The following is a 26,264-nucleotide window of genomic DNA, read 5'->3' as shown; positions in this document are numbered from 1 at the left end:
AAATAGTCAACTCAAAAATGTATTTGTTGTTGTCTTTTAGAACATGATTTCTTTTAGGACATGATTTTCTGACTTTTAAAATTTTTATTTTCTAGTTAGTGGCAGAAAATAATCTATATTATGCCAAATCAATCTGAAAATTAGGAGTTATGTAATGGCTACAGAAAAATTTTCTCCATATTAAATGTGATGCTGTATTCATTGCTTTATTCTCTCCAGACAGGGCAAGGTAATTAAGGCATTCATAAAGTCCTTTTTAGAATGGGCAAAAATTACATCAGAAGCAAATGAATGGCCATGTTGTTATTTAAATTTGGTTCTGCCCTGAGGGCCCCAGTGGAGCAGCAAGGCTGTGCACTGCAAGGGGGGTACACAGTGAAATTTAAAAAAAAAATTTTGGTTTACCACTCTACACCTCACTCTCACATAGAAACTTGACTTATTTACCACAAACATAAATGTCTAACATTAAATATTTGTGTATTCATCTTTATACTTCTCCAAAGTATTTTTAGGAATACAAAGGTAAATTGCTAAAACAATCCCTTTTCCCTTCAAATGGCAGTATTGTGGGAGTGGAAAGATTTAGTCCATTTGTGCTACTGCTAATCTGGCATGACGCTGCAGAAAACACAAGAAACAAAGAAGATAATAAATGTGAAGTACACCTGAGGCCTCAAGCTCCTCTATAAGCCCTAAGGTTCTAAAAACTAGTTCCATCTTGTTGAAGTCACAACTGCTATGCCTCAGATTTATTCTGACTCCAGGCATGGGAAAGAAAACCAAAGGGGGGACAAAAAAGTACCCACTGAGATAAAAACAAGAATACATGGTAAAAAAAACAAAAAATACACTAAAATGCATGTAATATGATCCGTGGTGATGATTTCCTCTTCCTTGATATTTTCTGTAGTAGAGAAATACTCTGACTGGAAGGTGAAGTCTAGCGTTTGGGGAAGGGAAAAATGCAGGAATGTTTGAAAGTCTATCTGCAGTCTAGACACTAACTCACTGTTCTGTGTATTATATACACTTTTCTCTACTGGCTCAGGGTAATTAGTTTTAAAGTTGCCATCTGTACTTACTATGAGGCTCTTCAAGTGCCACCAACAAGCATACATGTTTCAGTCAACACTTTAGAAAACAGGCGAGGAAAGAATCCAACTATTCTATTCCACTAGAACAAACATTCCAGCAGTTGGCTCTAATATGTTCCATGAAATCAGGAAAATTTAAGACCTCTGGCATAGAAATGTCATCCTTCATGTTGATTACACTAGGAAAAGATACTTCTAATAAGGCTACCAGAAAGACATCCCTCTCCCAAAACACACTGAGCATTAAAAATAGATGAACTGAAGTATTTACTCAGAAATGGGCTCTTCTAACAAACTGATTCATCTAGAATTGCTGTCGCTGTATAAAGAAACCAAAACACTGGAACTCATTTTTTAGTTTCTTTTTCAAGTAAAAGCTGATAAATGGTGTTAACTCAGTTTTACTTTTAAGATCAGAAGGTCTATAACCTGTTTGGCAAGGCTGTTGCTCTTATGAGAAGTTTCAAGGGCCACAAAGTAGAAATGAGGGCATTTTAAAGAATCATCTTGGTAAAAAAATCCCTGCCACTTAGAGGATCAAATTATAAATGAACAAAGGCAATGTCTGGAAGGTGCTAAGTTTTAAAATAAAGCAGTAAGGTTTATGCTAAAGGAGGAAAATGATGCTCAAACATACAAAGGCTGCAGGGTTTGTAAACTCAATGCCTTTGGTGCTGAAAGGAAATGAGAGAAGGCATGGAGTGTATTCCATTAAAAATGGATAGTGCCACCAGTGTAAGCCAACTACACTTCCATGGAGGGATGTGAGCCTGGTGTTGAAAATCTTCTGACTTTTCAATCAGATCAATATGCAGAAACTTCCAAGTATAAGTATTAAATGTTTTATTATACAAATTTTATGGAGGCTGCTATGGGTGCCCAGGTTCCTGCAGTGAGCCACTGTCAACCCATGCCACCATGGGAGTCTCCAACACTAGCAGACATGGGGTATTTTTTTTGGTGGGCTCCAGCATCCTCCTGTCAATGGTTGTTCAATAGCTAGTTGCGATATTTTGCTCTTACAGGAGGAGATGGGTACGCACGTCCTTCTAATCCGCCATCTTGAACCTAGACTGACTTTAAAACCACCAGCTGTTTAATTGTGTTGTCAAGTAAACAGTTTCGACTCCCTTCAAAAAAAAAAGTTATGAAATAAAAAAAAAATCCTAGTTAGGAAGGAGCGTCAAAAAAAAGCTATAACCCACATGCAGGCAGACAGTTTGTGACCTGTGGACTAATCTTCCAAGCCCCAGCCTAGTTCTAATATCATACCACTTGCTATAAATAACTTAAAATGCTTAACATTCCCTAGGAGAGTCAGCATTAGAAACATTAGCCACTACAGAAATAGACTTTGACCTAGAAATCATGTTTGGAGTATTAATGGGAAAAGGGGGAAGAAAAGACATGGTGGGACTATACATACATTAGGAAGAAAATTATCATTATCTTCTGTTGGGCCTTACAAAGTTCAGTGTTAGAATTCTTTTTATACCTAAAATGCTAGAATGGGCTGAGTCACAATGCAGTATGGAAAACTGATCATTGGTTAAAGTATAATTTCTGGATCCTGTTCCTAGGTATTAAGCTCTTTGGAAAATACCATCATATCTCTGAAAAAAAAAATTCAAGAAAAACAATAGAGAAAATAACAATCACAGAGCATGCTGACAACCAGGATGAAATATAACTGTCAAATAAAGAAAAGTCGTCTTTGGAAATGATGTACTAATACTAGTAGTTACCAAGGGCTGTTTAATTAAATCCAAGTCAAGTTTAACCGGCCATAATCAAGTATCACTTTAAAAATAAGTCAATTTGACCAGTTCATTCTGAAAAAGAACAGGCTCTTTTTCCTTTGTCATTTGTGATTCAGACAAAATAAATATCTGATTTATCTGAGCAATATTTGTTTTAAAAAATAGAACATATCTACCACTTTTATATAAAACTCTACCCAAACTGATATGTTCAGGTTTACATAAACATGCACACATATATATTTTTTAAATTGCAGAAGTCCAGACACAAGCCCATAGGGGTGTGTGGCCATCATAGGCTAATCATTTAACTCTGGTAGTTGTAGGACTCTTGTGAGGTGGGTGGGTCTCTGACCTACACTTAACAGCTATCAGCCTTTCACACCCTTCCTATGAGGAAATCTTTCCCTTTTGTTCAAAAGTTTGAACAAAACTCAACACTGAACAAACAGAGATATATTAACATAACACTTGGCACAAAGGACTAAGAGAATGTGGGTCATATATAGTTTCCCAGGCTATCAGTTATCAGTCATCTAGACACAAGTGACTCAGCATCCATGGTGTTCAGAAGGTAGAGTTCAGGTTGAACTGTCAATCCCAGATGGTACTGAGGACAAAAAGATGGAAAAGGGTTAGACTGATTTGTTAGTATTTAAAATTGGAATTTAAGGACCTATAATCAGCATATAAAAGTAGCTCTTGTTTCAATTCTGCTATATTGATTTTCTTTCAGAAAATAAATGGCTTGCAGACACATGAATGGTTTATTGTATATAAAATAATCTATATGAGCTAAAATCAAGATTGAGGTAATACCAAATGCAAAATTTTCACTTTAACTATTCTTATGACACTCTACCTCAGGATGGGTGTTTCTGATCAGGATCTTAAGAGCAAATGCACTGTAAGCTTTTATACCTTAATACCAAATGTGTTAGAAATAAAATTTCAGGGAATTCTCTGGCAGTCCAGTGGTTAGGATTCCGAGCTTTCCCTGCTGAGAGTTAGCATTCAGTCCCTGGTTAGGGAACTAAGATCCCATAAGCTGCACAGTGCAGCCAAAAAAGAGAAAAGAAATCAAATTTCAAATGATCTAAATCCTGAGCCCTATTATCTGGGCCTTAATATCCTTTGGTACCTGAGCAGAGAAAAGCCTTTCATTAAAAATAATAATAAAATGGCATGTGCTAAGAGAAAAGGAGATGACCAACGGTCCCAAATGTTTATCAGATTGAATAAGAATTACTTTATCTGCTTTTAAAACACATTGCCAGGAACTTCCTTGTGGTCTAACTGTTAAAAATCCACCTTGTCTGGCAGGAGACATAGGTTTGAGCCCTGGTCTGGGAACTATGGTTCCATATGCCTGGAGGCAACTAAGCAAGCTCTGGCTCTGGAGCCCACAAACACCAACTAGAGAGAAGTCAGTGCACGGCAATGAAAGATCCTGCGACACGCAGCCAAGACCCAGTGTGGACAAAAAATAAATATGAAAACAAAGCAAAAAAATATATTGCCAGACTCACTCCTAGAGACCTAATCCCAGTGGTTGGTACTGGCATTTGTGAAGTTGTATCTTACTCTTTTTCTCTCCTCTGCATTCACCATGGGACAACCACTGAGTCTCTTTTAGCCTACTGGTATTACCTGGGGTTTGAGGAATGTTGTTGCCGCTAGGTACCAACAACCTCTTTTTGACCTTTCAGTTACTTCATCTGTATAGAGGCTAATTCTTTAGTTGTAAGAATTAAAATGAGATCATATGAGTGCTCAGGACACCAAATGCACACTGTAAAATCATAGAAAGAAAACATTTCTAGTATAGTATAGTGGAAAATGAGATATCAAGGTGGCAGAGTAGAAGGATGTGTGCCCATCATCTCCTGCAAGAACACCAAAAATGCAACTAGCCGCTGAGCAACCTTTGAAAGGAAGATGTTGGAACCCATGAAGAAAGATTCCCCATGTCTAAGGACCAAGGAGTAGCCACAGCGAGATGGTGGGAGGGGTGTAATCACGTTTAAGTCAAATCCCATACTGTCCAGGTGGGCAACCCACAAACTGGAGAGCAGTAATACCAAAGAAGATCTCTCACTACTGTGAAGGTTCTAGGCCCCACGTCAGACTTTCCAACCTGGGGGTCTAGCAAAGGAACTGGGAATCCCCAAGGAATCTGACTTTGAAGGGCTGTGGGATTTGATTACAGAACTTTCACAGGACTTGGGGAAGCAGAAACTCTTGGAAGGCACAAACAAAACCTTGTGTGGACCAGGACCCAGGGAAAGGAGCAGTGACCCCACAAGAGACTAAGCTAGACCTGCTTGTGACTGTTTGAGCGTCTCCTGTGAGGCTCTGACCTGCAGTAGCCTGCCACAGGGACAGGGCACTAGCAGCAGCAGTCCTAGGAGGCACCTATTGACATAAGTCCTTTTAAAGTTCACCTTTAGCCCTACAACAGAGCCTGTAGACTCCAGGACTAGGCCTCCTCAGGCCAAACAACTAACAGGGAGGGAGCACAGGCCTACCCATCAGCAGAAAACTGGATTAAAGATTTACTGAGCATGGCCTCGCCCACCAGAGCAATACCAAGTTTACCCCACAACCAGTCCCTCCCATCAAGAAGCTTGCACAAGCCTCTTATCCTCATCCATCAGATGGCAGAAAGAAGAAGCAAGAACTACAATCCCACAGCCTCCAGGACAAAAATCACAATCACAGAGCTAACCAAAATGAACATATGGATCACAGCCTTGTGCAACTCAACGAAACTATGAGCCATGTCGTGCAGGGGCACCCAACACAGACGGGCCGTGGTGGAGAGTTCTGACAAAATGTGGTCCACTGGAAAAGGGAATGCAAACCACTTCAGGAAGAACACACTGGTCATAGTAAACACTCTCTTCCAACAACACAAAACTCTATGCATGAACATCACCAGATGGTCAATACAGAAATCAGATTGATTATATTCTTTGTAGCCAAAGATGGAGAAGCTCTATACAGTCACCAAAAACAAGACCGGGAGCTGACTGTGGCTCAGATCAGGAGCTCCTTATTACAAAATTCAGACTTAAATTGAAGATAGTAGGGGAAACCACTGGATCATTCAGGTATGACCTAAATCAAATCCCTTATGATTAGACAGTGGAGGTGATAAATAGATTCAAGGGACTAGACAGAGTGCTTAAAGAATTATAGACAGAGCTTTGTAACACTGTTCAGAGGTGACCAAAACCATCCCAAAGAAAAAGAAATGCAAGAAGGCAAATTGGTTGTCTTAAGAGGACTTACAAATAGCTGAGAAAAGAAGAGAAGTGAAAGGCAAAGGAGAAAAGGAAAGATATCCGCAACTGAATGCAGAGTTCCAGAACAGCAAGGAGAGGTAAGAAAGCCTTCCTAAGTGATCAGTGCAAAGAAACGGAGGAAAACAATAGAATGGGAAAGACTAGAGATCTCTTCAAGAAAATTGAAGATATCAAGGGAACATTTCACACAAGGATGGGCACGATAAAGGACAGAAATGGTAAGAACCAAACAGAAGCAGAAGAGATTAAGAAGAGGTGGCAAGCATACACAGAAGAACTATACAAAAGAGTTCTTAATGACCCGGATAACCACAATGGTGTGGTCACTCACCTAGAGCCATACATCCTGGAGTGTGAAGTCAAACAGCTCAGCTGGAATTTTGTCACCTCCACTAGCTTTGTTGGTAGTGATGCTTCCTAAGGCCCACTTGACTTCACACTGCAGGATGTCCAGCTATAGGTGAGTGAGCACACCTTCGTGTTTATTAATGGATCATTAAGACTTTTTTGTATAATTCTTCTGTGTATTCTTGCCACTTCTTAATATCTTCTGCTTCTATTAGATATTTACCGTTTCTGTCCTTTACTGGGCCCATATTTGGATGAAATTCCTTTGATATTTCCAAAAGAAATATCAGTAGATTGATATTTAAGTCAAATGTCAATAATTGATAGATTCTTGAACAGATCTCTAGTCTTACCCTTTCTGTGGTTTCCCTCTATTTCTTTGTATTGTTCACTGAAGAAAGTCTTCTTGTCTCTCCTTACTCATCTCTGGAACTCTGCATTTAGTTGGGTGTGCCTTTCCTTTTCTCCGTTGCTTTCCAATCCTCTTCTTTGCTCAGCTATTTGAGGGGAGGAGCCAAGATGGCGGAGGAATAGGACGGAGAGACCACTTTCTCTCCTACAAATTCATCGAAAGAACATTTGAATGCTGAACAAATTTCACAAAACAACTTCTGATCGCTAGCAGAGGACATCAGGCGCCCAGAAAAGCAGCCCATTGTCTTCGAAGGGAGGTAGGACAAAATATAAACGATAATAAGGGAGTCAAAAGTGCTCAGCTATTTGTAAGGCCTCTTAAGACAACCACTTTGCCTTCTTGCATTTCTTTTTCTTTGGGATGGTTTTGGTCACTGCCTCCTGTACAATGTTACAAATTTCTGTCCATAGCTCTTCAGGCACTCTGTCTACCAGATCTAGTCCTGTGAATCTATTTATCACCTCCACTGTCTAATCATAAGGGATTTGATTTAGGTCATACATGAATGGCCTAGTGTTTTTCTCTGAAAGTGAAAGTGTTAGTTGCTCAAACGTGTCTAATTCTTTGCATCCTCATGAACTGTAGCCTGCCAAGTTCCTCTGTCCATGGAATTCTCTAGGGAAGAATACTGGAGTGGGTAGCCATACCCTTCTCCAGGGGATCTTCCTGACCCAGAGATTGAAGCCAGGTCTCCTGCATTGCAGGCAATTCTTTACCATCTGAGTCACCAGGGAAGCCCCAGTGGTTTTCTCTACTTTCTTCATTTAAGCCTGAATTTTGCAATATGGAGCTCATGATCTGAGCCACAGTCAGCTCCAGGTCTTGTTTTTGCTGACTGTATAGAGCTTCTCCATCTTCAGCTGCAAAGAATATAATCAATCTGATTTCTGTGTTGACCATCTGATTTTAGTAACCAAGAGCAATTGTCAGATACATTGACAGTTCACTGTAGCCTTTTCTCAAGTGAGCTAAGGTGGTGGGATGGGCGTGTAGTAAACAGGGGCTGCTTTTTTAGTCCCATGAGCTCCAGGTTGTATCATTTGATGACTTAGTAGACAGAACTCCTTCATTGGAGAAGTTTGCTGCATTTCTCAGTGAGAAATGGGGCTAAATGGTAGAGGAATTGGCTAAAACTTTCAAGGGCAGTGCTGTGTTCTGCTTAGTCGCTCAGTCATGTCTGACTCTTTGCAACCCCATGGACTGGAGCCCATGAGGCTCCTCTGTCCATGGGGATTCTCCAGGCAAGAGTACTGCAGTGACCATGACCTCCACAGAGGATCTTCCCAACCTGGGGATCGAACCCAGGTCTCCTGCATTGCAGGAGGATTCTTTACTGTCTGAGCCACCAGAAAATGAATAAGCTATCAGTTCTTACTTATTGCTAGGATAGGATCATACAGGACCCTGCCATTTTCCACATCTACCTGAAAAAAGCATCCAGGTACTTCGGAAAATGTAGGACAGGCCAAACAAAATTAGCCTATCAATTGGCAGCTTTTGACCTAAAACATATTCTAACCCTATCAGAGTATTAAGCAAAGTATCTTTGATATGGTGCTGTTCTTGGTGCTGCTAAACACCAAAGTTTGGTGTCTTAAAGTACATACTACGAAGTATATACGATATGTTGTATAGAATGATTGGTAATGGTCCGTGGGCTCTGGAATTTAGCTAGTCAGATACAAATGCCAACTACACAGTTATTAGCAATGTGTGATTCTACTTTTGGCCCTTCAGTTGCCTTATTTTTGCCCTTTTGTTGTAAGAACTACAAGAGATCTTACGAGTGTTAAGGGCTTCCCCAGTGGTGCAGTGGTAAAGAATCCTCCTGCCAATGCAGGAGGTCCAAGGACAAGGGTTTGAGCTCTGGGTCAGGAAGATACCCTGGAGTAGGAAATGACAACACACTCCAGTATTCTTGCCTGGAAAACTGCATGGACAGAGGAGCCTGGTGGGCTAGAGTCCATGGAGTCACAAGGAGTCAGACATGACTGAGTGACTGAGCATACATACACACACACGAGTGCTTAGACCCCAACGAGCATAGTAATGTGTTGGTCATTTTTAACGTTCCAAAGCTAAGATGTCAAAAGAAGGCGACACATCTGGACTCACTGGTCCTGTCCAAGGAAGGAGCAGAAAACCCTGCAGAGGGCAGAGCTAAAGCCAAATCAGGATCTTCAAATGGTTATGTATCCTATTTTAGTTCTGAAATTAAACCCAAATAAGGAGTTCCCCATGGCTTAATGGTTACGATTCCAGACTGTCACTGCCATTAGTCTGGGTTCAATCCCTGGGCAGGGAGCTAAGATCACATAAACCCCATGGCACAGCCAAAAAAAAAGATTAAAAGAAAAAAAGAGCTAACTGAGAAAGGACAACGTGGAGAACAAAATTCTCATAACTTCTATGGTGTTACTTACAGTATTCAGTTCCTGTTAAGACAGGGGGAGCTTGCAACACAGAAAGGGAAAAGGAAGTTCTAGTGACACCTCTGGAACAAATTAAGTGCTGACTTAGCTTTTCTTGCCCCGTGTTTGGTGACAATCCTAGTAGTTTACTGTTTATGAGCTTTGTCCTTGTATTTATATCTGGTGTCCAAAAATGCTTTCATTTCTAAGCTACACAATTTTGGTTTCTCTTTTCAAATACACATACTTTTTATTGGCAGCATGTACAGAATGTAAAAGCCTACATCAATGGTGAAGTAAGACTACAGACAGAAAAATGTTCAGCTTAGAGTGGAGAAGGGCAGAATGACAATTATCTTTCAACTTTACATATGGTAATGATATAATCTTTAGCAATAGCAAAACTAACTAAATTGGTGATAGAGATTAGTGCTTGGTGTCAACAATTCATCAAGTCTTCTGGGAACTAAACCTATGTTGAGCCTTGAACAACATGAATTTGAACCCCTCGAGTCTCCTCATATAGGGATTTTTTTCAATGGTAAATATGACAGAAATACATGATCCCAGACAGGGTGAATCTGAGAATGCGGAACCACAGATTTGGATGAACACTGGACATGGAAGGCCAAGTATAAACATGAAGAGCTGACTATAAACTACATGCAGATTTTTTATTCCATGGAAGGTTGGCAACCCTAACCCCTGCATACAGGAGGAATACAGAGATCAACTGTATTCCTCTATACCTTCTAAAGAGAAAACCACTAACAGTATGAGTCTAATATATCAACCCAGGTGGTAATTGATGTTTCAGTATTTCAAAGTTGGTGTGTGTGTGTGCTCATTCAGTCGTGTCTAACTCTTCGTGACCCTTTGGACTGTAGCCCAGCAGGCTCCTCTGTCCATGGGATTTTCCAAGCAAGAATACTGAAGTAGGTTGCCTTGCCCTCCTCCAGGAGATCTTCTCGACCAGGGATTAAACCTGAGTCTTCTGCGTCTCCTGTGTTGCAGGAGGATTCTTTACCGCTGGGCCACCAGGTGAAAGTAGCTCAGTTGTGTCTGATTCTTTGTGACATCATGGACTGTAGCCCGCCAGGCTCCTCTGTTCATGGAATTCTCCAGGCAAGAATACTGGAGTGGGTTGCCATTTCCTTCTCCAGGGGATCTTCCTGACCCAGAGATTGAACCTGGGTCTCCCTCATTGCAGGCAGATTCTTTACCACCTGAGCCACAAGGGAATCCCCACAAACTGAGTTTACATATTGTTAAATGTCACTAAAAGTTTGTTGTAACCACTCCTAAAACCACTAGCAGGACCTCACAGGAACCAAAATACAGCTCCTCCCCATTCCTGTTAATTCCCAGTACACTGTAGCAGCACAGTTATTTCATGACATATTTATGGAGAACAAGGATAAACTTACATAAAGGACAATTGTATATTCTTAAACATTTCACATGAACAGAGTGTACATGCTGGCATGGAAGATGTCAGTTCTAAACATTGTTTACTATACCCAAAGTAGTGGCTGAATAGAAAGAACACTTTCCATGTGAGAGCATCTGATGGACTATAGCATGGGAGTGTTGTTAACGCTGTAAACTACTACACACATAGTGGTATAAACTGCCATATAACTGGGAAGAAATTTTCATCATCGCAAGTCACATATATAACTTCTAAAAGAAAACTAGCAGCTTTTACCTGGGTTTCTAAGTATTTGTGAACCTGAGACTGACTGGACCCACTCAAACTCCCAGCAAAGGTAAATGTTAATGTACCGCCTTTACAAAGAATTTTGTCAACTTGGCCCTCAACCTACTGAGGCCAGATGAGAGCTTAAGAGGTCAGTCCCCGATATCTCCAGAGTGCCCTTGTGACCAGTCTAGGGAACGATGGTAGGGGAGAGGGAGGGATGTGAGGAGGAACGGTTGGGGAATTTGTCTCTCATGATTCTATGCTATGTCACTGGAGGGGCTGAGGTAAAGGTATGGTCAGTAGAACACAGAAGTTTACCCTTAAAGCCATGTAAAAGACAGTCCATTCAGTCTGCGCTTTTGCCTGTGTACAAAGATTTGGAAACAATGCCTTTAGGGGCTCAGGTGAACAGAGAACATCAGTCAACAGGCACTCCAGAAGGAAGACACCAGAAATGCAAAGTCCTTCGATCACATTCCCATTACTGTTCTCTCCAAGTCAGTGGCTATAAAAGACCCGAATATTTATCTCCACCAGACAATGTGATTTGCTTTGAGATAATCACATGGTGTCAGGCTCTACATGTAAAAATGTCAGAAGTGGCTGAAGAGCAGCAGCTCCATGCTGAAGGGACCCATTTCCTCTGACTCCAGAGCTCCACCATCTGGTCTCAAAGTTTTTCCCTCTGAGGGAATGGCTGAAGAGAGGTAACTCAGTGAAACCCTGCAGAGAGGACTTGGCAACCATAGTGACACCGAAGGACTCGCTCAGAGGGAGCGAGCTTTGCAACGCTTACATCCAGAGCTCCTGAGATTGCCTGGCAAGTTGTCTTGGGCATGCTTTAGAAAAACATGACGATTCTGGAAGACGTTGTTTTATAGGAATTAAACAGATGGCTCCTCTTCTTTCAAGTTTTTTCACCTCACCCCAAAATCTCTTGAGAACATCAATTCATAAATGCTACCATCTTTTTCTATCACTACCCTCCTGGAGAAGGAAGGGGAAGGTTTCCAAACTCTAAGGGCTCAAGAAGAAATACCATCAGGAGAGCTCTGTACTAACATGAGAGTTAAAATTGGGACTCCCAAGAACATTTCAGTAAGCTCTCAATCTCTGAGGGAAATCATCAGAGTGATTTTCAGAAGAGAATAGTATTAGTCACCATGACCACAAGTGAGTTTTACCATCTGTCCATTTATCATATTAATGCTTTCTCACCCCTCTTAACTTCCACTTAGAAATTTAAAGTGAAAATAAGTTAAAAAAAATCTTGAACCTGACAGATGAAGATTATCTCATAATTAAATATAATATGAATCAAACTACTCTAGTTGAGATTTTATTTTTTATAATAAAAATAATTCAAAGGATATGTATAAGGAAAGTATTTCTCAGTCTTTTATTTTTTTGCTGTATGCTTTTTATTTTTTTCAAACTTTAAACTTTTGTTTTGTATTGGGATATAGCTGATTAACAATGCTGTGGTGTTTCAGGTGAACAGTGAAGGGACTCAGCCATACATATACACGTGTCCATTCTCCCCCAAACCCTCCTCTCCTCCAGGCTGGCACATAACATTGAGTAGAATTCCATGTGCTGTACAATAGATCCTTGTTGGGTATCCATTTTTAATATAGCAGTGTGTCCTAAGCAGGGACCGTCCTAAACTCCCTCATTATCCCTTCCCCCCAGCAACCACAAATTCAGTTTCTAAACCTATGAGTCTCTTTCTGTTTTGTAAGCAATTCATTTGTATTATTTATTTTTAGATTCCACATATAAGGGATGTCATACAATATTTCTCCTTCTCTGTCTGACTTACTTCACTCAGTACGACACTCTCCAGGTTGCTTCATGTTGCTGCAGATTGCATTATTTCATTCTTTTTAATGGCTTCTCAGCCTTTTAAATCCATTATCTTTAGATAAACAAAACTTGCATACCTATTTTGCAAATTGTATTATGAAAAATGTATTTTCCAAATACGTTTTTATAACATGTAGTCAGTCTTGTTAAGAATCAGGCGTGAGGATTATCTCTACTAAAGATAAAACAGGTTGATCCTGGGACAGTGAAAGTGTTCAGCATTGTTTGAGAGCAGCAGATGTCAAGTTGTCAGAGATACTACCTAATCCAATTCCCATGTTAGAAGCTTAGGAAGAAAAATAATTGTATCTTTCAAAAGACATACAAAACAGTCTTTCCCAAGGAACAGCTGAGTCCTAGCGCAGTCTGTGCACCAGCACGTACCTTTGGCCGTGTTCACACAGTAAACCACAGAAACACTGGCCCTGATGGCTACCCGTGAGCAGCATTTACTCAGCACAGCCACTGGGGGTTTCTTTGGTCAGCAGGGCTTTAGAGACGCTTACCGTGTGCCCGCAGTCCAGGAAGGACATGCCCAGTGCAATGAAACATTGCCAACCCTGGAAGAGAAAATACAGTTGGTCATCATTCACTGACCCCTCTGGAGAGCCCTCTTAGCCCCCTCACCGCCCACAATGCACTGCTCAGATGCAAAACTCTTTGTAGTACTAATTTCAATACTGCTTTGCGTTTGTTTCTTTTATCTGACTGGGAGAGGTCCCTGAAGGCTACTTTTTTTTCAGTCCTACACCATCCCTCACAATATGGGTAATGACTGAACTGTGATAGTCTTCTGAACAAAAGAGTAGTATAGCAATTCATTCTAGAATCAGTCCTCAGCCTTAAAACTGGTCTTCAACAATTTCTATAGCCTCAGGCTGACTGAGAAGAACTGAGCACCTTCATAACCAGTTTGCATACAAGAAGGATCCCCTTAACTTCCACAGAAACTTCTTTCTGGCCATGCTGCCTAGCTTGTAGGATAGGATCTCAGTTCCCTGACTAGGGACTGAACCTAGGACTTTGAAGCAAAAGTCCGAAATCCTAACCACTAAACCACCAGGAGATGTCCTACAGCAAATTGTTAAAACAATTTATGTCAAGGCCATACTCAGTTATTTGGGTTTCAAAGATTAAGGGCAGGAGGAGAAGGGGGTGACGGAGGATGAGATGATTGGATGGTATCATCAACTCAATGGACATGAGTTTGAGCAAACTGCAGGAGACAGCAAAGGACAGGGAAGCCTGGCATGCTGCAGTCCACTGGGTTCCAAAGAGTAGGACACAACTTAGCAACCGAACAATAACAACTGTCCCTATTTTATAGGGTCAGCTTAATCTAAGTGTACCCGTGGTTTACCGGGCAAAAAAAAGAGATATGTCTATCCAAGACATAATTTCTCAATATTCACTAAAACATTTTCCCAATCAAGACATTGTCTGTGGCAGACAATGACATGGGGACTAGGTAAGTGTTATAAAGATGATCAGAGCATTTCCACCCTACTGCCTTGCCATTCTTTGTAGTAGTCCCTAATCCTCAACCTTGTGTTTTTTTAGAGAAACCTGTGTAGAATAGGGAGGTGGATGTGTTGCTATAGCTATTTTTCATTGATATAAATAATATTACAGAAGAATTGGAAAATAGAGAAAAGGGTATTTTCATAATCCCACCATTGAAGGCAACTACTATTACTATTTTTATATAATTTACTCTAGACTTTTGATAATTTTTTTATTATTTAGGGATACATAATTCTCCATTCTTTTTCTATGGAGCACTATGTTTTACAACCACCATTTTTAATAATTCAGTGAGAGATTATCACTATTTACTTGTGTCATCATTGGACAGCTATTAAGTAATAGAGTTGGGCAGGGCTGTGAACCCACATGTGCTGCCCTCCAAAGATTTGAAATCACACAACACAGCTCCCTTCTCCAACCCCATCTTGAAGCACTCTCTACTTTTACATGGCTGATCTTCTTTGAGTTCTTCAAACATACTACACTCTCTGGTTAGGAATTATTAGAATGGAAATCAGAGTGACAGAAATAGAAAAATGACAGCTCTTAGGAACCAGGAAAAATTTATGGCTAAAAATATTCTTTAGTCACAGCTGATTTAACAATTTCATGTAAATTGTGTCAATAACCTGAAGATCGATTGGTAAGTGTTCTTTGGGATCCTTTTTCTTCTGAGTGTTAGCCCCACCTCAACCACCCCTGCCTCCTCCCAAATGGACTTACCAAGTAAAACACAAAGCTCAGATAAACCACGCTGACCACTGCAGCCACAACGTACAACGCCACATGCTCTAGACCCTGGACATAAACCACGACAAAGTACATGTTGATGGAACAGACGACAAGGACCACAATACCGCCTATGATCCTCCAGCCTCTGTCAAAAGAATCAGCACAATTATTGGTGGAATAGTTCAACCTATTCACAAACAGAAAAGGACACTGTGTCTTTTGAGGTCACAAGACAGGAGTAAGTGGCATTTCAAAATAAACTGGAAAGGGCTTCTTTTGTCCCAGGTTAGATTAAACAAGCAAAAATTACACAACGATAGGGAGAAAGAGAAAAAAAAAACACTATCAAATAATCCGTATCATATAAGTCCCAAAAAAAATGCAACAAGCCCTACAACTGAAAAGGTCATGAGTCCCTAGAGATACCACAAGTCATTTCAAATACTCCATGTCCTTTAGACATGTATATAAAAGGTATTAGCTTATGCCTCTCTCAGCAAGATCATTTAACATGGATTTAAGATGCTTTAACCTTCAGTGGCTGAAGTTGAAGAGTTAAAGCACTAAAAGCTGAAAAACTTCCCCCAGAAATAAAAAATGTGCTTGCCCTCCTTTGTTACATTTACCATCTCTATTTTCTTTAATTTTTTAAAATTGAAGTACAGTTGATTTACAATGTTGTGTTCATTTATTTTTAATTTTTGGCCACACCCTGTGGCATTTAGGACCTTAGTTCCTTGACCTGGGATCAAACCCTCACGCCCTGCATAGGAAGGCAGAGTCTCAACCACTGGACTATCAGGGAAGTCCCCAGTAGTCTCTCCTTTTTAAGTTAGAGATTGAGGGGGCAGCTCTAGCAGCCACCTCTTAAAGCACATAGTACCCTATGACTTATTTCCTAACTGGCCTGTTTGATGAAGATATCCGTCCCCCAACATCTTGGGGAACAAAAAGAAGTACACTCACAATCCATTGGCAAATTCGCTCATCACAGGCCGCAAACTTGTAAACGTGAGGATGGGTATGAGAGCAAAGGGAAGCTGCAAAAGAAAAAAATTAGATCAGACGGGGCTACAGGGGGTCCTTGTAACACCCCAGAGAGCAGCACTGTTAGCAAAAGGGAACCACAGACCCTGCCTCATCTATTCTGTGAGAAATTATTCCTGTCATCACAACATGCTGGAGGGTTATGTGGAAATCTGTAGCATGAACCCAGAATCAATTATGATCACAGTGTCTTTACAATATTTGTATCTGCCTTGTCTTCTTAATCTCCATAAAGCCCAACAGTGTCCTATACATTATTTAATGCTTGTTTGGATTAACAAACAATAATTGTATTCTATGTGTAATCACAGCTTATAATTCCCATTCAAATCAGTCTTAAAAATAAAGCCATTTCTAAAAGTCTTTTAGATGCCAGAGATTTCATATGCGTTCACCGTAGACCAAGACTGTGCCTCTTTCTTCCTCTGAATTTTCCCCACAACCACACTAGGCTTGTTATCTAAAGGCAATACAGAATATAGGTACAGAATCCCTCCTGACTTAGTGGGATGTGAATTTCCCCAGCTCTCTCCTCACTTGTAAACTCTGAAGAACATTCAGGAAGTCATTCATCCCTGTTAGATGCTCCACGTCTTGGAAGACGGCAATAAGCAGAGCAGGGATGATGGCAATAGAGCGGGTCAGACTCACTCGGGCAAAGCGTGACCATTTTAGGTTCAGGAATCCCTGGAAGAAAACACAGAAACAGGATGAATGTCTGGAAGGAAATAGAAAAAGGGCTGGGTGGTTTGGGAAGACAATAGAGGCATGGGATTAAGAAAGAACAAAAGGGCAATGTCCTCTTCCCCTAGTCATCCCAGTCACAGCAGCACATACCTCCATGACAAATTGGCCAGAATAGGTTCCTGTCATGGTGGAGCTCTGCCCCGCAGCCAGGATCCCCACCGCCCAGATGTAGAGAGCGGCAGGCCCAAAGTAACACCCCAGCACAACACCCTGGAGAGGCAAGGGAGAAAGATAACCTGAGACAACACTCCAAAGTACTCCTCTGTGTCACCTCTCTGTCTTCCTGGCCACACACCCACCTCTACCAAGCAATGTGCTGAGCACTGTCCCAGAAGCTAGACTTGGGTCCTGACCTCATTCAGAGGCTTTCAACCTAAATTCTGCTGGATGGGTCCCCATTTCTCCTCAGCCTAGTCCCTTCTCTTCTCTAGGTTCCTAAAGCTTTTATCCTCAACTTATACGTTAACTATTAAAAATAAGTCTATAACACATTTCCCAAATTATATTCTTTAACACAGTATTCTGGAAGATGGTAACAGGAACGAAGAGAAAGCACAGATGAATTTTGGAGATGCTACATATTCTACTCTTGGAAGTTCATAATGTAACTAGCAGAAGGGACAGAGAGGCCCCAATAAAGATGACTTTACAGGGACTTCCCTGGTGTGCCATTGGTTTAAGACCCTGTAACTCCCAATGTAGGGGGTATGGGTTCAAATGCTGGTCAGAAACTAGGTCCCACATACCACACAGGACAGCCTACATAAATAAAGTGTCCAGTCACTGGGGCTAGGTGGGGAACAAGTATAAAAAATAAATCACTTTACTAAGAACACTTTCTCTAGTAACACCAATTAATGCCTATAGCAGCACAAGTTTGGGAATTGCTGATTCAATTAATTCATCTTTTCAGCAGATCTTTATTCCCTTCTACATAATCCAAAAGTCTTATCTGGTATCTGGACCTCTGGAAAAAAAAAACAACACTTCAGAGAAGATATGCTGAGCTCTGAAGTGAACCCATGGAAAAGACCAGATAATATGCTGAGAATATTGATTCAGGAGCAAAGATCAGAAACCTGGACAGGTTTACCCCTTTGTAGATGTCCACAGTCAGTGTTGAGTTATCCTCTGGGAAAAGGTGAGTATGGGCACTGCTGCTGTTTTTACAGACTGCAACCTGGAACCAAAGCAGTTTAGGAACAATTTTTAATTTTGAGTCCAGGACTCAGATAAGAAGACCTCTCCTATAGATCACACACAGGTCATCTAAGAGATGGATGCTGAAGGCGAGACACTGGACGTGGATTGATGACAGCAGAGACTGGCAGCAATGGCCTTGAGGTCTTCCTTGATAATTTTTCTACACTCTCAGGTCATCAAAAACTTTTCCTGAGTTACAGTATGCATGGTAATACATGAATGTTAGGTCAATTTAAATGGTGACATGAAGTGAGGGCCCTTAGAAGGCTTTAAATATGAAAGGACACCCAGAATAGAGAGTCCTTAGTCAAAGCAGAGCCAGGAATCAGAGGTCCTATGAGAGTGAGAGGAAACAAAGGCATGATCAAAACTAGACCGGCAATCAGGAGTCAAGAGGACAGAGAACTCAGTGTGATAAAACAGTCTGTCTAGCCACAGATTCTATTTTCTGTGTGCTGACTCCTCCCAACCTGTCATCACCAAATGGCAGGACTGGAAAGCAGTCAGTAGTTGGAAGCAAAAGGGGATGAGAAAGAGCAAATAGATGTGAAGCCACTAACCACGGCATGAGGCAGCCTTTATCTGAGGACTGCTCCCTTCCCAGTCCAAAGCTGAGAATGATGGGTCTGGACTTGGCCACAGTCCTAGACTACAAACCCGACTAGTGCGGGGACTTAGGCCAGCACTGAGATCTATTTCTCCTGAGCTCTGAGTCACTGTCGTGCCTTCGGCCCCAGTCAGCCTCCTCTTTACCCTCACAGTCACTGCTACCCAGGTCCCCGGCTTACTTACCACCTGCTGGTTGGTTTTCTCAAAAAAGGCTTCGGCAAACACAGAGATGACAAAGATGTTGATGATAAGGGAAACAAAGAGCGCGATGCAGGAATCAATGAAGAAGTACTTATTCGCTTCTTGAACTTTCTGCTTATCGGCTCGGTCTACCTGTCTGGACTAGAGAGGTAATAGCAACAGTCACTTTTTGACTAGTTGGAACAAGTTTCCTTGTGATATTTCATGAGTTGGAGTCAGCTGAAAGTCCTAGAGGTCAAACAACTGACCACATGAAGTGTGAGAGACCCCACATACATCCTGGTTCACTGAGTTTAATCACGACCCTTTGACGACATCACACATAACCAAACGGGGAAAAGTGACTGAGTGAGTGATGAGCCCTCAGTTACTGTGGCTTGAAGAACCGCTGACCTACAAAAACAACCTGATTTTAGACCTAAGGGGGAGTTACCCTTAATTACAAAGGTCTCTGAAATCTTCCAGCAAACAATTGTGTTGGACTGACTGGTAAAAGCGAGGTTGGGCTCCTTCCTCCTGACCTCCATGAGGCCACTGAGGTTTCTGAGATTTAAAGACAAGAGACATGGTGCCCCTTCAGATCTTTTAAGGACTTTAGTCCCTTCTCTATGGGGTCAGTCATCTCTGGTCACCTTGGTGATACAAGAGTGTGGTGTCCAACTGTGGAAAAACACTGCGCTCCTTCAAGGCTCCAACAATTGTAAACTAAGTATGTATCCCTTGCAACAAAAGGAAAAGATGCCATCAACTACATAAGTCACTGAGATAAGATAGGTCTTGCTTACCTTGACTAAGGCAGAATGCAGGTATATGTTGTGTGGTGTGATAACAGCACCCATGATGGCCACAGCCTGAATGATCTGTGGGGTACGACAGCCTGAACAGGATGGTAGGAACATGCCTTGGAGGACCTGGGTCTGGCTAGGTTTCACTGTAACATACTACACACAAACAGAAAAGCTATTAGCCTTTTCTGGAACTTGACACTAGCAGAATAATATGGTACTAGATAACATTGCATCCTTTACTTCTTAAACCCCTTCGTCAACACTATTTAGGAAATGAGGAACATAGAACCACCCAAAAGAAACCAAGCACCCCACTCTCACCACTACTATTCAACATAGTTTTGGAAGTGTTGGCCACAGCAATCAGGGCTGAAAAAGAAGTAAAAGGAATCCAGATAGGAAAAGAAGAAGTGAAACTCTCGCTGTTTGCAGATGACATGATCCTCTACATAGAAAACCCTAAAGACTCTACCAGAAAATTACTAGAGCTAATCAACGAATACAGCAAAGTTGCAGGATATAAAATTAACATACAGAAATCTCTTGCATTCCTATACACTAACAATGAGAAAACAGAAAGAGAAATTAAGGAAACAATACCATTCACCATTGCAACAAAAAGAATAAAATACTTAGGAGTATATCTACCTAAAGAAACAAAAGACCTATACATAGAAAACTATAAAACACTGATGAAAGAAATCAAAGAGGACACAAACAGATGGAGAAATATACCATGTTCATGGATTGGAAGAATCAATATTGTCAAAATGGCTATACTACCTAAAGCAATCTATAGATTCAATGCAATCCCTATCAAACTACCAATGGTATTTTTCACAGAACTAGAACAAATAATTTCACAATTTGTATGGAAATACAAAAAACCTCGAATAGCCAAAGTAATCCTGAGAAAGAAGAATGGAACTGGAGGAATCAATCTGCCTGGCTTCAGACTCTACTACAAAGCCACAGTCATCAAGACAGTATGGTACTGGCACAAAGACAGAAATATAGATCAATGGAACAGAATAGAAAGCCCAGAGATAAATCCACGAACCTATGGTCACCTTATCTTCGACAAAGGAGGCAAGGATATACAATGGAAAAAAGATAACCTCTTTAACAAGTGGTGCTGGGAAAACTGGTCAACCACCTGTAAAAGAATGAAACTAGAACACTTTCTAACACCATACACAAAAATAAACTCAAAATGGATTAAAGATCTAAATGTAAGACCAGAAACTATCAAACTCCTAGAGGAGAACATAGGCAAAACACTCTCCGACATAAATCACAGCAGGATCCTCTATGACCCACATCCCAGAATTTTAGAAATAAAAGCAAAAATAAACAAATGGGACCTAATGAAACTTAAAAGCTTTTGCACAACAAAGGAAACTATAAGCAAGGTGAAAAGACAGCCCTCAGATTGGGAGAAAATAATAGCAAACGAAGCAACAGACAAAGGATTAATCTCAAAAATATACAAGCAACTCCTCCAGCTCAACTCCAGAAAAATAAATGACCCAATCAAAAAATGGGCCAAAGAACTCCAAGGAAGACATACAGATGGCTAACAAACACATGAAAAGATGCTCAACATCACTCATTATCAGAGAAATGCAAATCAAAACCACAATGAGGTACCATTACACGCCAGTCAGGATGGCTGCTATCCAAAAGTCTACAAGCAATAAATGCTGGAGAGGGTGTGGAGAAAAGGGAACCCTCTTACACTGTTGGTGGGAATGCAAATTAGTACAGCCACTATAGAAAACAGTGTGGAGATTTCTTAAAAAGCTGGAAATAGAACTGCCATATGACCCAGCAATCCCACTTCTGGGCATACACACCAAGGAAACCAGATCTGAAAGAGACACATGCACCCCAATGTTCATCGCAGCACTGTTTATAATAGCCAGGACATGGAAGCAACCCAGATGCCCATCAGCAGACGAATGGATGAGGAAGCTGTGGTACATATACACCATGGAATATTACTCAGCCATTAAAAAGAATACATTTGAATCAGTTCTAATGAGATGGATGAAACTGGAGCCCATTATACAGAGCGAAGTAAGCCAGAAAGATAAAGACCATTACAGTATACTAACACATATATATGGACTTTAGAAAGATGGTAATGATAACCCTATATGCAAAACAGAAAAAGAGACTCAGATATATAGAACAGACTTGTGGACTCTGGGAGAAGGCAAGGGTGGGATGTTTCAAGAGAACAGCATTGAAACATGTATATTATCTAGGGTGAAACAGATCACCAGCCCAGATTGGGTGCATGAGACAGGTGCTCGGGCCTGGTGCACTGGGAAGACCCAGAAGGATCGGGTGGAGAGGGAGGTGGGAGGGGGGACTGGGATGGGGAATATATGTAAATCCATGGCTGATTCATTTCAATGTATGACAAAAACTACTGTAATGATGTAAAGTAATTAGCCTATTAAAAAAAAAAAAAAGAAAGAAACCAAGCACCACAAGGTTAGAGAATTTATGACTGGGGTATCCAGACATTTCACATTGTATTTTACATACACTAAATAGATGTGTAAAGAATATAATTAATATTCTAAAGAAATAACATGGTTGCTAAGGGCCTTATTGATATTAGTGTCACAATAACTCCTGTGAGACACACCTTAGAATACAGTCAATTCTTGATTACCCACACAAATCATGCTTCTGTGCTTAGTTCAGTTCAGTGGCTCAGTCATGTCTGACTCTTTGTGAACCCATGGACTGCAGCACACCAGTCTTCCCTGTCCATCACCAACTCCGGGAGCTTGCTCAAACTCATGTCCATTCAGTTGATGATGCCATCCAACCATCTCATCCTCTGTTGTCCCCTTCTCTTCCTGCTTTCAATCTTTCCCAGCATCAGGGTCTTTTCCAATGAGTCAGTTCTTCGCACCAGGTAGCCAAAGTATTGGAGATTCAGCTTCAGCATCAGTCCTTCCAATGAATATTCAGGACTGATTTCCTTTAGGATTGACTGGTTGGATCTCCTTGCAGTCCAAGGGACTCTTAAGGGTCTATCTCCAACACCACAGTTCAAAAGCATCAATTCTTCAGAGTTCAACTCTCACATCCATACATGATTTCTGGGAAAACCATAGCTTTGACTAGACGGACCTTTGTCAGCAAAGTAATGTCTCTGCTTTTTAACGTGCTATCTAGGTTGGTCATAGCTTTTCTTCCAAGGAGCAAGTGTCTTTTAATTTCATGGCTGCAGTCACCATCTGCAGTGATTTTGGAGCCCCTAAATATAAAGTCTCTCACTGTTTCCACTGTTTCCCCATCTATTTGCCAAGAAGTGATGGGACCAGATGCCATGATCTTTGTTTTCTGAATGTTGAGTTTTAAGCCTACTTTTTCGCTCTCCTCTTTCACTTTCATCAAGAAGCTCTTTAATTCCTCTTCACCTTCTGTCATAAGGGTGGTGTCTTTGGTGTATCTGAGGTTATTGAAATTTCTCTCAGCAATCTTGATTCCAGCTTGAGCCTCATCCAGCCTGGCATTTCGCATGATGTACTCTACATGTAAGTTAAATAAGTAGGGTGACAATATATAGCTCTGACATATTCCTTTCCCAATTTGGAACCAGTCTGTTGTTCCATGTCCAGTTTTAACTGTTGCTTCTTGACCTGCATACAGATTTCTCTGGAGGCAGGTAAGGTGGTCTGGTATGCCCATTTCTTTAAGAATTTTCCACAGTTTGTTGTGATCCAAAATCAAAAGCTTTAGCGTAATCAATAAAGCAGAAGTAGGTGTTTCTCTGGAACTCTCTTGTTTTTTCAATGATCCAACATCTGTGCTCACATATGTATATAAAAATTACTTACGCTTGCCACTAGCAACTGCTGAGACTCACTCAAAAACACTTCTCATACACTGTTTTTCCTGGTTCAGCATTTCTCTTGGAAGCCTTAGACCAAGCTGTATCATCTACTCATAGAGTAGACATATTTTTAAAAGATTAGCTAGTCCAATAAACAGAAATCAGTTTATAATAATTGGACATAGAAAGGTGCTAGGTTTCACTTCACTGCATATAATGATTAGGTTAGGGATAACCCAACGCAGTGTTAGGGCTGGGGCACAAAACAGGAAACATGCACTGTATCCCCTATAGTTCATTAACTGTTACAATACAGAGAAAGTCCAAGCTGGAATTACTGTCAACCAGGATGAGCAAAAACAGAACCCATCAAGGTAACAACCAAGAATAACCCTGCAACTCCTCTCCTAATCCTTGCCAAGGCTGTTCTGTTGTTGAGATGGCCAATTTGGGACCAGGGAGTCTAGTCTGGAAAGTCCTAGAAATTCCAGTCATTTTTTACCTAGGAGTCCCTGCAGAACTTCCTGGACACTAGTCTTTCCTGCATCCTTATTCCTTTAAAGTTGGCCTAGTGCTGAATTTGGATTTTGTTAACACACACTGTGTTTTATAATAAAAGGACAAAAATTTTGTTTAAAAAGCTAATGAAAAAAAGACAAAACAGCTAGTGATCAGCCTGTAATACTTGCCTCATAACCAAATGTGAGGGCCATAATAGTGATGAGAAAACCAAAAAACGCTTCTAGCTTCCGCAAACCTGAAGAGGAAAATGTAGCAGTGAGTTCACAGAAGGCAGATTTCCCCGTAAGCCACATGAAGGAAATTTCAGTGACCCCCTTTGTTCCCACTGTCCTTACCATATTTGTCCAAAAAGAGAAATAAAAGGGTATCTGCAATGGTGATGAGAACTCCACCCCACAGAGGAATCCTAGGACAGAGATTAAAATGGGAGATTAAAGAAAAGAAAAGAAACAGTAAGAAAAAGACTCTCTTCCCAACAACTCTCTAGATATATGACCCTTGGAGGAGCAAGGACCTGGGGGAAAGGGAACAGTGGTAAGGAGGCCAGGCCTTGGGTGTTTTAGGATCACAGCACTAAGTAAAGTAATACATTCATTCAAACTTTATCTACTATTACAGACATTCAGGACGCAAAGCTGAAAAGTATGTGTCTTATCTTTCAAGGAGTTCACTTGACAAGTGGGATAAGCTGACATACAAATTAATTATAATATACATTGCCACACACTGGATAACACTGATAGGCATGACCAAACATGAGAACATGGGAGATAAAGAGCCTACATCTGCCAGAAGAGAAGAAGGTGGTTCCAGAGTGGTTACACGGAAAAAATAATACTTGAGTTGAATTTTGAAAATTGAAAATGACTTGGGTTTTTGTTTTTATGTTGTTGTTTCATTGCTAAGTCATGTCCAACTCTTTTGCAACCCCCATAGACTATAGCCCACCAGACTCCTCTGTCCATAGGATTTCCCAGGCAAGAATACTGGAGTGGGTTGCCATTTCCTTCTCCAATGGATTGTCCTGACCCAGGGATCAAACGTGCATCACCTGCTTGGCAGGCAGATTCTTTACCACTAAGCCACCTGGGAAGGACTTTTGTTTTTATACTTGCTTTGAAATCCCACAAAACATTGATTACTTTCTAGAGAAAAACCCCTCACCTTCCTACAGACAGGAGATTGATGGCAATAGCTGAGCCAATAACTTCTTGCATATCTACACCAATGATAGCCAACTCCACCATCAGCCACAGAAGGATTCGTGGAACCTAAACATCAAACAGCAGAAAGACATGGTTCTAGTTAATCATTTCTAAGAACTTCCCCCATAGTTTGGAATTCACATTTTGTCAGTGATCCAATAACGGTCCTTTATTAAGCCTTAGGTCTAGAGATGAAGGACCAGAACTCAGCTGCACTTGGCCCCCTGCTGGAGAGGGCCAGGGTGCTCTTTGTGGCAGAGCCTGTGAGTCAAGGTCAGGGTAGCAGCTGATGCCAATTTCTTCTCCTTCCGTTTCACTTGACAGAAGAATGGAATTTCCATTCATTATTTCCACTTAATTTTTTATCTAAAAACAATCCTGAAAGTTTTAGCGGAAAATGAGAATGCTAGGATGGTCAAAATATTGTTCAGGAGAGAATAAAAATACTGCAGAAGAAAACATCTATCCCGACCATAGCTGAAGAGACAAAACAAACGTGAAAACGTTGGAGTCATCCTTAGTGTAATAATACACAAGCAAGTGAAAAAAGACAGATATGCAAAGGGACTTGGGGCAAAGTGTTGGAATTGGGTGTCCTATAAAAAAATCTTGGATTTAATCTGGTCAATAATTAACAGAAAGAAATTTCTGTTAGCTCACTGAGGCCAGGGAAAAAAAAAAAAAAAAACAACCTCCAGGTATCTACTACCTAACAAATATGTCACGAAAAAAAAAAACAACCACTAAGATACATGAAGAAAGAGAAGATAAAACAAACTATAAATTCCCAAGTTGTTTTTTTTTTTTAAGAGGCATATAAGATAAAAAGCAGGTAAGGATACTCTTACAGCCAGGAAAGGAGATTGAACATTTAAGACAAACTGGAGGCAGATTAGTACTTATCTAAAGATCAAGTC

The 26,264-nt window shown here is 40.8% G+C and overlaps 1 protein-coding gene and 1 long non-coding RNA gene across 2 annotated transcripts; both read right to left on the bottom strand.

Annotated features, from left to right (window-relative positions):
• Positions 1-12,381: 12,381 nt before the first annotated feature.
• Positions 12,382-19,910, bottom strand: LOC110122574 (natural resistance-associated macrophage protein 2-like). The gene is made up of 8 exons (XM_020870081.2): positions 19,759-19,910; positions 18,956-19,114; positions 18,054-18,140; positions 17,051-17,170; positions 16,751-16,900; positions 16,133-16,206; positions 15,158-15,311; positions 12,382-13,467 (listed from the first exon to the last, which is right to left on the bottom strand). The coding sequence occupies exons 1-8, from the start codon at positions 19,870-19,872 to the stop codon at positions 13,357-13,359; spliced, it is 969 nt and encodes a 322-aa protein (XP_020725740.2). The 5' UTR covers positions 19,873-19,910; the 3' UTR covers positions 12,382-13,356.
• A 4,399-nt stretch (positions 19,911-24,309) lies between these two features.
• Positions 24,310-26,017, bottom strand: LOC139030836 (uncharacterized). The gene is made up of 3 exons (XR_011483251.1): positions 25,307-26,017; positions 24,478-24,548; positions 24,310-24,377 (listed from the first exon to the last, which is right to left on the bottom strand). It is a non-coding gene; the product is annotated as an uncharacterized lncRNA (long non-coding RNA).
• Positions 26,018-26,264: the final 247 nt, after the last annotated feature.

This window comes from Odocoileus virginianus, chromosome 24, assembly GCF_023699985.2.
Source record: "Odocoileus virginianus isolate 20LAN1187 ecotype Illinois chromosome 24, Ovbor_1.2, whole genome shotgun sequence".
Classification (NCBI taxonomy): domain Eukaryota; kingdom Metazoa; phylum Chordata; class Mammalia; order Artiodactyla; family Cervidae; genus Odocoileus; species Odocoileus virginianus.
Note: the sequence above shows the minus strand (reverse complement) of the source record. Positions and strands in the feature narration are given on the sequence as shown.